This window comes from Mixophyes fleayi, chromosome 10 (genome assembly GCF_038048845.1).
Source record: "Mixophyes fleayi isolate aMixFle1 chromosome 10, aMixFle1.hap1, whole genome shotgun sequence".
Lineage (NCBI taxonomy): Eukaryota > Metazoa > Chordata > Amphibia > Anura > Limnodynastidae > Mixophyes > Mixophyes fleayi.
Genome location: NC_134411.1, coordinates 99201531 through 99214583, shown reverse-complemented (window position 1 = coordinate 99214583; position 13053 = coordinate 99201531). Strand labels below are relative to the sequence as shown.

At 42.4% G+C, this 13053-nt stretch overlaps 1 protein-coding gene across 2 annotated transcripts in view; it reads right to left on the bottom strand.

The window, feature by feature from the left end:
* Nucleotides 1-632: 632 nt before the first annotated feature.
* Nucleotides 633-13053, bottom strand: part of AKTIP (AKT interacting protein) — a 13947-nt gene continuing 1526 nt past the window's right edge. The window contains exons 2-10 of one of the 2 annotated variants that reach the window (XM_075189261.1): nucleotides 8561-8655; nucleotides 7184-7395; nucleotides 6277-6341; nucleotides 5769-5869; nucleotides 5408-5496; nucleotides 5176-5274; nucleotides 4296-4403; nucleotides 3740-3800; nucleotides 633-1696 (exon numbers count right to left, since the gene is read on the bottom strand). In XM_075189261.1, coding sequence (XP_075045362.1) covers nucleotides 1592-1696; nucleotides 3740-3800; nucleotides 4296-4403; nucleotides 5176-5274; nucleotides 5408-5496; nucleotides 5769-5869; nucleotides 6277-6341; nucleotides 7184-7395; nucleotides 8561-8605 — 885 coding nt within the window. In that variant the 5' untranslated portion in view covers nucleotides 8606-8655 and the 3' untranslated portion in view covers nucleotides 633-1591. Of the gene's footprint in view, nucleotides 1700-3739; nucleotides 3801-4295; nucleotides 4404-5175; nucleotides 5275-5407; nucleotides 5497-5768; nucleotides 5870-6276; nucleotides 6342-7183; nucleotides 7396-8560; nucleotides 8656-13053 lie in introns of both variants that reach the window. The other variant, XM_075189260.1, reaches the window with a different exon arrangement.

The window sequence follows — 13053 nt, the reverse complement described above, 5'->3', positions numbered from 1 at the left end:
ATTAAACACTTCACAGGTGGGATGAAAAAGTTTCCAAAAATTCACTTTGTGTTTGAATGTCTCCCGTCCTGTTCATGAAGCATTTACATCAGCAGAAAGTTGTTTTGTGTTGTAGCCCTGGGTTAGTTCTGCAGTGTGTAGAAGACAACGGCACCCAGTGAGCAATAATTAAAACAGTAAGTCATCTGATTATTGGGGGGCAATAGATACACAATAAGTAAACCACACTCAAGCCAGAGAGTTCAGATAAGGCCACGCCGGGCTATACTGCAGCTCAGCAAGTGGTCTATGGGCCGGGCCTAAACAACGGCTACCAATTCATTCAAGCAGCAAAACACTAAGGGTACGGTCACACGGGCGCACTCTGCCCCCACAGCTGTGTAAATGCAGCGTTTTCTTGGCACAAGACAATTATCAGGTTCATCTGAACGCACCAACGTGACAATACCCGGATTATACAACGTGCGCTCCACAAGGTTAGTTACGGAGATAGAAGCTGGTCGTATAGTTTGATGGGGATACAAAGCGTTGGAAACTCACTGGTACACCGTTATTGGCCTGTCCCTCTCTGTCACTAATAAAACACACAAGTGTCTGTATTTAAAGGTCTTCATTATGTAACCAAGCAGCAATGGCATCAAATGTATCCGTTTATTCAATGAAGTAAAACAAAACAATTTGAACACAAGTGATTTTTAAGCAAAATAAAGAAAAAAAGTTCCCCATTTCTGCAGATAGTCACCAGGACTGATGTGCTCTTGTGTGACATCACTACCGATGCCGTGAGCGGTCTGCGCTACCGTGTACCCCTTACCCATTCCATGCGTACCCCGTGCTCTACAGACAGCAGAGGCAGACGTCCTGTGGGCTGAACCAATATCCACCCAGCCGATCAATTCTCTAGATACCAACGAAAAGCACAGGCAGTTATTACTCCAACCGACAAAATGGCTGCCTCCAGTGTGCGAGACACAAATACACTTTGGGACCTGTTTCCAAAAACACAAACTTCCCAAACTCCCCTTCAAAAGTGCTAGATGTGGATTTATCACACACGATATTTACAATTTTAATATTCTAACTGTATTTACACAAACAAAAGGCATTTTTAAAACCGTTATACTACAGATCTGTTATATTTAGTGTTCATCAAATGTAGTTACAAAGACCCACAAAGTCCAATCCAGCAACCCCAAAAAAACCTCATGTACATTCTATAAGGGAGGTTTACAGCTCCCCATTGCCAAAAGCACTGAAGAAAGCAGCCGAAGCATGCACGCAATTCCTGGGGTCCCCCCCTGGATCGAAGACCGCTTCTCCGCAAACATTCAGCTTCATCCCCAATGCTCCATTACCCCGGGAAGGGGGGTGTTTAAAAACAAAGCAAATAAAAAGGAAATTAAATTAAAACTAATGAAACCTTGAGACAGATAAAATCCCAATCCGGGCTGGAGATCCGTAAAATAAAATTAAAAGCCTGATCTTGCTGGGAGAGCGCGATGCTCCCATCTTCTTCCGTACAGTCAATGCCATAATTAAAGGATTATTACAGTCCGCCTGTGGCCCGATCCTGCGCTCTGTGCCGCCGGCGCTAGGTCTGCAGAGCATTCTCCTCTTTACTGAACGGCAGAACAGATCCGGGCTTCACCCAGGACAGGCCGGAGACGTGGATAGATTTATACTGCTCTTCCGACTTCTTCTAGGTGGGAAAACAGAGAAAGGCAGCTGAACACCGGCTCACACAGCCAAACGGCTCTACAAACGGAGAGGTTAAAGGTCGCCTTCCCAAACTTGTAGCCAAATAAATCGGAGCACGGACTGCCCTTCCACACACAGTGCAACATTAAGAGCGTTCTAGAACCAGGTTTTAATAAAGAGCCAGATCAAAGGGTTGGAAAATTAAACTGTCCCGATTGTTGGGTTTTTAAATGAAATTTTAGTCCATGAACGTGTCTAGAACGCTCTTGTGCAATTACAGACACACAGTGGTCTCAGCGACCCATAAGATGTGCAAGATATAAACATTACAAGTTGTGTATCAGACCCAGCAGCTATGAAGGGTGAACACATGTCTTTTACAATCACTGTTCAACTTAACCATCAAATGGGTAATCCATCAGACAACTTTATCTTCTGAGCAGAGCGGTTTATTTCTATAGATTTCATATTTGATGATAGAACAACTATGTAAATACAGCTGTATACCAGCCATGAGCTAAAACAGTAGTTATATTCAAGGGCAACCAACAAACAAATCTGTCAGGAAGATAAAGTCGACTGAAAGTGCATTTAAAAAAAGACTTTTAGGAGTAAAGTTTTGCCTGTGTTGTGTTATACGCTGGTAACGTCACTGATAACAAACAATAGTCAGACCCCCAACGCTTCTTACTCTTAGTTCATCATCTGACCTGGACCACATCCATTTGCCATAGTGGTAGAGATCACTGTTACTTACACCCAGGTGTAGAAACCTTATCGTGTCTGGTTATTATATAGGATATAATCTCCCAGGGTCACACACAACGGCGTAAGGACATCGCTGTATAAGCTACAGAACGTGTCCCTGCAGCAGGGAGCAGTCTGTTAGGTGACACAGAGCTCTGTCCAATCAGAGGAGAGTGCACCACGGTGTCATCTTGTACCACGGCAGAGGAGAAGCCACGTGCTACATATACTCTACAGGGGCTACTAGTTACTGATAGAATGAGGGCAAGACTTGCTAAATATATTTGTTAAGTTACATTTTAAAAGACCCCCCTATTAAAAATGCAGAAAAACAGCACAATTTTCTTCTTTGCAAAATCTGACTTGGGGGCCATAGTGAGGATTCAAAATGTATCTTGGTCTGATGGATCAGCCAGATCTAATGTCCCTTGTAGAGTGAAGCCTAAGACAGGGTGGATAAATATACATTTGGAGAAGGAGGGGGGGGGGGGGGGGGGGCGGGGAATACAGATGGACTTTTATGGGTACTTAATAATGGGATGCCCTTTGCGCTTTCACAGAAAGTACACGCTGATCAGTGTAATGTTCCAATATAAACGTAATAAAGTTCCAGCTTCCCCTCTCACATTCAGGATATAATGGAGGTTAAACTCAGTTCATATTACCTGAACGTAGGGGGCGCTCTTCATGCGAAAGCGAGATGGACACTGAACTGACATCACTATCAGATAAACCCACAAGAGTCACTTTATGGGGGCGGTCCCAGGGATGTGGGCGTGCATCTATGAATATGATTGGTGGACAATTGCATAAACAGAAAACATCTGTGGCCCTTGGGACAGTAGATGCTGAAACACTCATAAGTCAGGCTGCATCTCCCCACCTAATACTCATCTTATTGCAGGTTATAATACACAGATTAGCACCTTGTGATAGAATATATCGGACTCTAAGTACTGATGAATCCTAAACCACAGTGCTCATACTTTGCATCACAATGGCACCATATATAATACTCTACATGAATGGTTAATCTCGTTACCATGTGGACACCCTCAACCAGAGGCCACGTCAAGTGACGTGAGAGAAATATGGAGCAATGAGCTGCTCCTATCTCCAGATTTGCCTTAGTACATAGACTCAGTTTCTAAGACATAGGAAGAAAATCTCAGACACTTGCGCTAAGCTTTCAATCTAATTCCACTTCTAGATCACATGATTATCCTCATAATGCAGCGAGGAGAACAGAACGGATCCCAACAGACTCGGTAAAGGGTATACTCTAGGTGCGTACTTTTGGTGCCAACATTTTGTCTCTGGCTTCATCATGTAATGCTGGATTCCAGGGAGAAAACCTGGGGTTGGAAAGAGAAAAAAAAAAAAAAAAAAGTCAAAAATGACAACAAACCCAAATTTGGAGCATTAAAGTACAATTACTACATTATTCAGTCTTACTATTAATCAACCTTACAGTGGAATCCTGGGTAACATTCAGATAGAAACCCCATCAAATAATTTCCACCTCACAACACTTTCAAAGTTTACAAAGAGCACATTCTAGGGCAAAAAGCTCAATTACTAAAGCATAGCATGCCACTAACGCTGCCTATGATACCACTGTCTCCGTTAACCTCAACAGAGGAGACTGCAAACCAATCACACAGGGCCCAGATTTCCACTACATGCAGACTGGTGCAAGAGATGTACATGTATCTCTAACCAATACAACAGATGGCATCTTGGACAGATTTGATTAAAACATCACAGAATTCGCTGAATAAGTTCTCTGTATATGATTAAAGTCTGGTTTATCGCACCCAACGGGCTGGTTCCCCGATCATGCCACTTACGTAATTGCATAGGGATCCTCTATTTTCGGCTGATTGAATAAGTGGCTATTGCATAGTTTAACACTGTCCACTACTTTGCTCTTAAACAGCTGAACATCCTTCTCATACCTAGAAAGACACAGAGGATGAAAGACAGACAGAGATTGTATTATACAGACATCACCCTCTGTCCAGGTCAAAATTTCTACGTACAAACAATTGGACAACAATTTTCAATGTTACTGCTTAACACCTGCTAAAGTGACATTGCTATAAAGCATTAAAATGACTCCAACATTAAGGGGCATATTCAATTGACGGCGGGATCGCCGAAAATCTTGCGCTCAAAAAATATTACCGTTATTACGGTAATCCTGCGCGGGAAAACAGTTAATACGGTAATTTACTCGCTCAGGGAGCTGCGAGCTGAAATCCAGCGAGATATTACCGTAATAACGGTAATATTTTTTGAGCCGGGATTTTCGGCAATCCCGCCGTCAATTGAATATGCCCCTAAAAAGAGTTTAAAAAATATTTTAATCACACAGTTCAATTAGTTTCAGCGAAACCAAACCCTCCCCAATAAATTCTCCAAATAAAAAATGTATTCACACATGTAAATTATATAATAAAAGGTTTCCTCTTCACTGTGACATTAACAGTTATTAGTAAACGGATAAAACCTTTATTGTAGGTTGTTACAATGGGCCGGTTTATTAATCCAAGTCAGTGACTTTAGTTGTGGGATGGACATTTACAGAAACATGGCAGCATGCACGTTATAAATAATCTCTCAAAAGAACAGCGTTGCTTCCTTTCATAAAAAAAACATTTAGGCTCTGAATAAAATAGAGCTGCAGCCAAAACAGAATTTTTAGCCCCCCCCCCGTTCCCCACTTACAGTACTGCAGCCTCTGGGTTTAAGGGGCTGGCGGTGTCTATTTTGTAGAAGATCCTCCGTGCGTACATCAGTACCTGCCATATGTGGTTATGGTTTCTCCTGAAAGGGACAAGAGCACATACGACGTATAACAATACAGATCATTAATGTAGAAGAGGATCACAGCGGGATAATAGGGGCTTCCACGGGGGTCCGCTGGCCGAGATCCCCAGAGAGCAGCCTCAAAACTCACCTCCACTTCGCAAACGCTCTTTTCACATCCAGCTCCCCGGACAGCGGATCAACAAGAGGGTGGAAGACGGGGATGTCAAAGACAAGGCGCTAAGATAGAGAACGGACAAGTATTATATAGTATATATATTCCATTTACTACATACAGAACGCTTATAATCTACTATGAGGCAGTTTGATGCATAGATAGACTGCCACGTGTGTTTCAGGTTTTAATGCCATTTAAATCGGACAAACTAATGAACTGGATGGGTTCACGTCTAAACTGCTGGTTGTACAAGATGATCAGGTGAATTTATGGCAGGAGGTACAATATAACTGCAGCTGGCCAGCACTGATACCATGTTATACTGATCGCTCACCGGACACTCTCCGTCGGGGTAGTTGTCAGGGATGTAGACAGTGAATTTAAATACTCCGTCCTGGTATAGCCCGTGTCTTATAAATATGACTCCAAACCACACTGCAAACGAAAGAAGAAAAGTTATTGTGAAGACAAGATCGATCCAGGTTTAATCAGACGTTGACGATTGTTTCTGACACACGAACAGACGAGGGGGGAGGGCACACCCAATCATTACCAAGAACACCCCTGTACTGGCCCATAAATCCAAGTCTCACAGCCTCATGAATACTAACCAGTGAGTTATACTTAACATATATACTGCAATCTGCTTTATTTATGTCCTATAACCTGGCTGGAATCAATACCCAACCTGCCCTGTCAGCAGCAGTGTGATCTATGAACACCAGCTTCGATCGGTGCAGAGTGAGGCTCTAATAGGGGAAATATCTGGTTGCTACGGGTTACAGCTCACATGTACTACACGCACCATAAACTGTGTATAACGGAGATTATAAGCATCTTACTCAGAGCGGAGCGGTACGATGGCTGCACATAGACCCCCGGCAGCTTCTGCTTCACCACCAGAGTACTGGGAAAGAAATCGGAAGAAAAGAATTGTTAGTTGTGTAACAAGTCTCTACGATCAGTTACAGCTATAGCAATATAACGGACCAGTCCCGTATACAGGAAGGCGTCCTATACGTTCTGTTGTGAGTGTGTCCTATCATTACATCTGAACGGTGCAGACTGCAGCCGAAACACCTCTAAAGAAGGATCATCAATCCCCAAGGATACTGCAACCATTTCAATATTATTTCCGGGAGCATCCCCCGGAGAGTCCATTTGGGCTGCAGTATGTAGCATTCATTGGCTGCTGAATGGAAGGCAGTTCAAGCTAATGGCAGTGCGTGATGAACGCTGGTAGGATGGCACCCTGAGATCTGCTGTCTGCCGATGCTCTATGTGATGTGATACTATTACTGGGGATGGGGAGGGGGTGTCATTAATGGATACTACACGGACAGCGGAGCAGACCATGTGCTGGAGCTCATAGCAACCAGATTCTAAACACATTTTTCTAGTAGCTTAGAAGACAAAAAGTAATCATTTCATTGGTTGCTATGGGTTACAGCACGTTGTCTATACTTTGCTATGAAGCGGAATCATGAACAACCCCCGCCCCACCCAATATATCACTCCAAGCACCAGAGAGGGGACAGATCAGTGTGCCAGTGTTAGCATCGGGATTAAGATGGTCATTGTCAGTAGCTCCATGTTTCCAGTTTTAGGACAAGTATCACAAAAATTATCCACCCTATTTTTAAGACAAAGAATGAGTTTTTGCATCCAGAAAAGTCATTACTTAGAGAGGGTCATAGGAAAAATACTAAACCACAAAACCCACATATAATGCAATTTAGGAAAACTCACAACTCTGCCAGAAGAGAATACTCCAAGTAGAAAGGACCGTAGGACGCATGCGTCCCGTTCGTGGACTGCGCAGTAGGGGCCGGGGAGATGGGCTTGGTAATTGGGACTGCATTCTTGGGTATTGAAGGAAGCTGTTTTTTGGTCGACGAGGACCGAGGGGGGCTGATTTTTTGGTCGCCCCCCGTTCCAATCTTCTCCTCGTTGTCTGGTCTCTGAAAAACAAAAACAGATTTTATAGATTCCACAAGGACATCACAAACCTACACACGAGTGCTAAACCTTATTCACACTTTATCTATTAATCCTCAAATAATAAACTCATGAATGGTAAACAAACTTCAACCATATCTCCAGCCACCCACAATACATTATTTATCAGACGCCAGATTCCGTAGCGTCAGATACGGAAGTAGATGAGTTAATACACGCAAGTAGCACAGATGAGCGAGTAATGCTACGGGGACTCAGCAAGAGACGTGGCCGGACGTACGAGGGACAGCAGGTAATGAGGACCCTGCCCACGTAATGGAAACTCTACCATTAGTATATTCAAAGAATACAAAGAGCTCTGTGAGCAAATCTACATTTACAAACTCATGAACGAAAAAAGTATGAATAAGATTTAGCAATAGCGTGTAGGTTTCTGATGTCCTTGTGGAATAATTAAAAACAAAAATAAGGCAATGCTTGTATTCATCTTGTGATCACTGAGCCATAAGAACATTTATTTGTATAGGGCCAATATACTCTGTTTATTACAGGGTTTGTTTCCAATTGTAAAGTGGTGCAGACTGGGTATTAGACACTACAACCAATCAGGCCGACGGTTACGCTCACGGGAACACGCTCTGTTTCTGCATCACTATTCTACAATATGTAATATTTTATTTAGCAAGTAGATTTTAAAAAGTAGTTAAGTTTCACCGACATTATAGGAAGCTCAGCATACAACACATAGGAAAGTCTGAATAGAAATTGCTCTGAATGTTTAAAGACCAATGTTTAGGATGAAAACATTTACTTATTACATGTTTTATTGTACTCTGAGCAGTCAAACCTAGATCTAATCATTAAATGGGTTACTTTTACAGGACAGAAATATGACAGATGTGTTTTGTGATATTGGCAATGTATCCAATTACTTATTGCAAAGTTTGGGGGGGTGAGATTTTATGTAGCTGAAATTACCTTTAAATAAAGCCACTGACCATTGCAGTGTCACTTGTTGGAGTGAGGGGGGAGATGGGGGTGTCCAAAAACAAAGACATACAATGCCGTGGGGAACCCCAGGTTATACACGATGAAGCACCAATCTTTTTTCCTGACACACACACAAATAAAACGACATTATGTGACCACTTGGCTCTTGCTTCCTACCTTCCGTACAGCAGCCGACGACATGCTCCAGAAAGGGTTCATCATCTCGCCTCCGGACAACACGCAGCTCTATTTTGAGGCTCAAACCTCTGTCACTGAAACACAAATGCGCACATCAGACTCAGTCGCTGTGGGCTGGAGAGAGTCCAGCGTCAGAAAATCAGATCAAACCTGGAAGCTGCAGATTTGGGATTTAGCATGAGAAGAAAACGTTAATCACTGTTACAAATGACACTAAAAATAAATAAATCAAACCACCACTCCGAATAAACAGAATACATCTGCAAAAACTGCTTCGATGGTACAACACTACACAATGCAGGACATGGAACAAAGGAAGCTTTATCCAGAGTTCAGTGTGAGCTCATTGTGACAGGCCAGAGGGTAATACACAAGCTGGAGCTGAATCCTCCACTGATATGAGATTGAATTAGGGGGACAGCAACTACACGAAGATCAAAGAAACACGCAAGGTTCAAAATGCTACAATCCTTGTATAGTACTGGCTCATGCTACACACACACATTCTATCATTTACATGGGACACGCAGTAATAAAGGATCAAGTGACGGCTGTTTGACAGTCCTCAGTTATGTTTCCACACCTGTGGCTCTCCTGCTGTTGTGGAACTACAAGTTCCAGCATGCCCGATTCACCTCTGGTAGACCTGATAACATGCGGAGAACTTTGATCCCACAACCACTGGAGAGCTACAGGTAGTCTGAGGCACTTTACACTATTTGCCAGAGAAGTGCAGCGATTTGGTATTATCTGGACTATAGCTCAAGGACTGCAGACATTATACATGGGATTAATATTGTGCGCTGCAGCTGTATATGTGCATTAGAAGATCGGTTATGTTGGTAAATCTGAAACTGCAGTGACCAGACAGACTATGCAGTTAAACAGAGGTGTAGATCTATGGGTGACAGAACACACACAACACGCAACTAACAGACACATGATACATAGGGAATGTATGTGAGCACGCTGGGAGTGACCCACACGGGTGTGTCAGCTGTTTGTCAGGAATGCAGCAATCTGAGAACAGGAAGTGACTGGGAATCCAGGAATGATCAAGGCCCTATAATGTCCTATATTCCATGCAGAGTCCTCCAGCACGGTGCTCAGACAGAGGACACAGAACTGGATGAATACATCAAACCCAATCCCTGTCAGCTTCACAAACCCCTCCAGCCGGACCCCATTAATACAGCAGAAGAGTCCCCCAGGATCACACAGGGTTAACCTCCCATCACATACCTTTCCAGAAGGACTGGCAGACGCACACACACCTATCACATTACAGAACAGGTTGTGTCAGACACTGCAGTAAAGTGAAGGCAGTTTGCAGCAGACATAAAAACCTCTTCTCTCGTCCTCCTCCCCCCACCGTCTCTATACAACGATTTACAGGTTAATAACAATCTCTGCAGCAGCTACTGGAGAGCTGAGCAGTGCAGATTAATATCTTCTGTACACAGGTTATACAGCACAGGCCAACGCACTCGCAGGCTGCATCCTGGTTGTCATATTAGGTTATAGGAATAATAATAAGGTCTGGGACCAAAGTCAAAATGAAAATTGGTCTTAAAGGCCCTGTAGCACAAACCAGTGCACGCAGGGTGTGGAACGTAGAAAATAAGGACAATAAAAATTCATATTTCCATTAAAACAGTGTCAATAATCTAGAATTCATATAGGACCACTGTTTCAGATTTATACCAGGGACCAAGTATTTGATCCCCAATTATGACAGCACAGGACAAGGTCACCTGTTAATCCATTGTCAGAATATTCTAAATTAAACAACCTGCTGAGAATTCTGATCACAAGAAGCTGCTTTACTTCACCTGTTCCACATTCACAGTACAGGCAGACGCTGTGGGCTGACCCAAATATTCAACCTATCAGAACTCTAAGAACTAGGGTAGGTTTCCAGGTGAGCAGTGATCTAATTATACCACCTGTGGATCTGTTACATTGTATCACTCAGTAACGACTACACCTGTGCTCCAGCATGGAGATATGGAAAACATGCCCTGTTGGGGTCCCTGGGGACTGGATTGAGAGACATCAAAGAGGAATGAGGCACGAGGTGTCCTGAGCCTCAGTGATGTCAGTAGCTCCCCATGAATTAATAAGTCACAATCTCATATGTATTTGTTCAGCCATATCAGCAGATATGCAGTTTAAAGGATTTTTGATGCAGTTTTGCTGACAACTGTCTTTTTGGTTTGTATACATATATGTGCATTTATATTGCCAAGCAGCTGGTACCATATATAATGTGGGATATACCGAGCGCGGGCTTATTTTTCTTATAGTGCAGTGTAGGCTAACCTGTGACACTCCAGGTGCTGTGAAACTACAAGTCCCAGCATGCTTTGCAAATATAAAGCAGCTTATTGCTGGAAGGGTATGCTGGGACTTGTAGTTTCACAACACCTGGCGTGTCGCAGGTTAGCGAACACTGTTATAGTGTTTCATTATCAATGCAGAATCCAGTGACTTCCTCCTACATAAATCAGTGTGAATTACACTACAACATTTTATGGGTTTTTTCCATTTATTACAATTCTAGAGAAGTACATGATCGTATAAATCAGTTGTTTTAGGACACTGTGTGAAGAGGACAATTAGTATGTACTCAGTCTCTGACACTTATACCGTACCAGGTAATTATCGGAGCCGCTGGTGCAGGTTCATCGACATTCTCTGACACAATCGTGGAAGATATAAGTGACCATCAGACAGATATATGGGAGACCATTGAGTACAATGTGTTGTACTTTACTCAACTTTGCACAACTGTACACAAAGACTTGTATATTATAAGCCTCAGATATTCTGTAAGGCTGTAAAATAAGGTGGAACTGAGCAAGAATCAAAACACTAGTTTACACTCCTTGTAGTATACCATGTACCGTACCATACACACATACAATAAATGTATTTTTCTAGCCAATAAAAAACTTGGCTAGTTCATTTCTTTGTAGAAGACCACAGCAATACATTTTGACACAAAATCACTGTTGGCTCCAAAATTTTGGGAGTTATCTCTATTGAGGTCAATGGATGTACAAATTTCCTGGCCCCTTAAAGTATTCTGCTGGCTCCTAGATTTGGCTGATTCTTAGGGGTATATTTACTAAGCGACAGATCCAGTCATTTTTTTAAAGCGCCAATTTTTTTTTTTTTAAAAAGACAAAGGCTAAATTGGGTTTTGTCTTTAATAAAATTGCCCACTTCAGTAACAGGGGGGGGGGGGGGGGGGTGGCCAAACATATTTGAGGAGCGGGATTATTGGGAATAGGATTCAGGGAAAAATACCTATTAGCAATTGTAAAATAAATAAAACTATGCATGTTAGAATATAAACACACACGTGGTACGTGGTATATGGTCTGGTGGTTGGTGTAGAGATGAAACCTACTGCTGTAATTTTAAAACAGCTGCACCCACCAGTACCACCTGTGGCTCAGAGGGGGAATTAATGAGCTTTGGCCACTGATACAGGAAGGGGGGGGGGGACAAGGGAAGCGCAGCCACCACCCTCTGCCGTGCAGCAGGCCCCCATTACCTCCATGGGCCCCGGAGCATGGCACCTGTCGCACTAGTGGTAGACCCAGCCACTGCTGTGGCTGACCACCAAGTGGAGCAATGATGGGTACTGAAGACCTGGGGGTTTTGTGGTAAGGCTGCCCGAGTCACTATCCCAGTACCCAACACAAAAAAGGAGTGCTTCCACATGACTTTTGGGAGTCATTTCTATTGGTGATAATTAAGAGGCCAACTCCTTATATACATACAATGCTCTGTGGGCTCAAGGAATGTGCAATTTAGGAATGCATTGTGTGTATATTGGGTCCATATGATTTAAAGTGTAAATATACTATAAAGTGGTATAAGGATGTACAGTGAATAATGTGTATGTATATTGTAATGCAGCAGTATACTATAACATGCATGTATATGATATAGGTGTAAAACAATATTAACAGAACACAAACTAATAGCTGAAGAAAATCAGGGAGCTACTGTTAAAAAAGACACTATTCACTGATAAAGGGAGAAGAGTGAATAAGGTTACAATACCGACCTAAATACACACACAACATACACATGTACACCTCCCAGCATTCCATGTGGGCTCAAATCATAAAACATAGCTATCATACCTTAACAATTATAATATAAAGGGCAATTGACGTACCAATAACTGAAACATTCATCACAACTTAAAGACATCACCTTCATTAATCATCTTAGAACGCATACATACAGAATATAATGGTTATGTAGAGTATAACATAATTGGGGTGCACAGTATATATAATTAAGGCAGATATAATTGTGAAGCAGTATATAATATACATATATACTGTACACCCCATTATATAATTAGGGAATATAATGCATAATATAGCAGAGGATTATTCAGTATATACAGCATAGGATATAATAAGGGTGTATGCTGCAACAGTTTAATA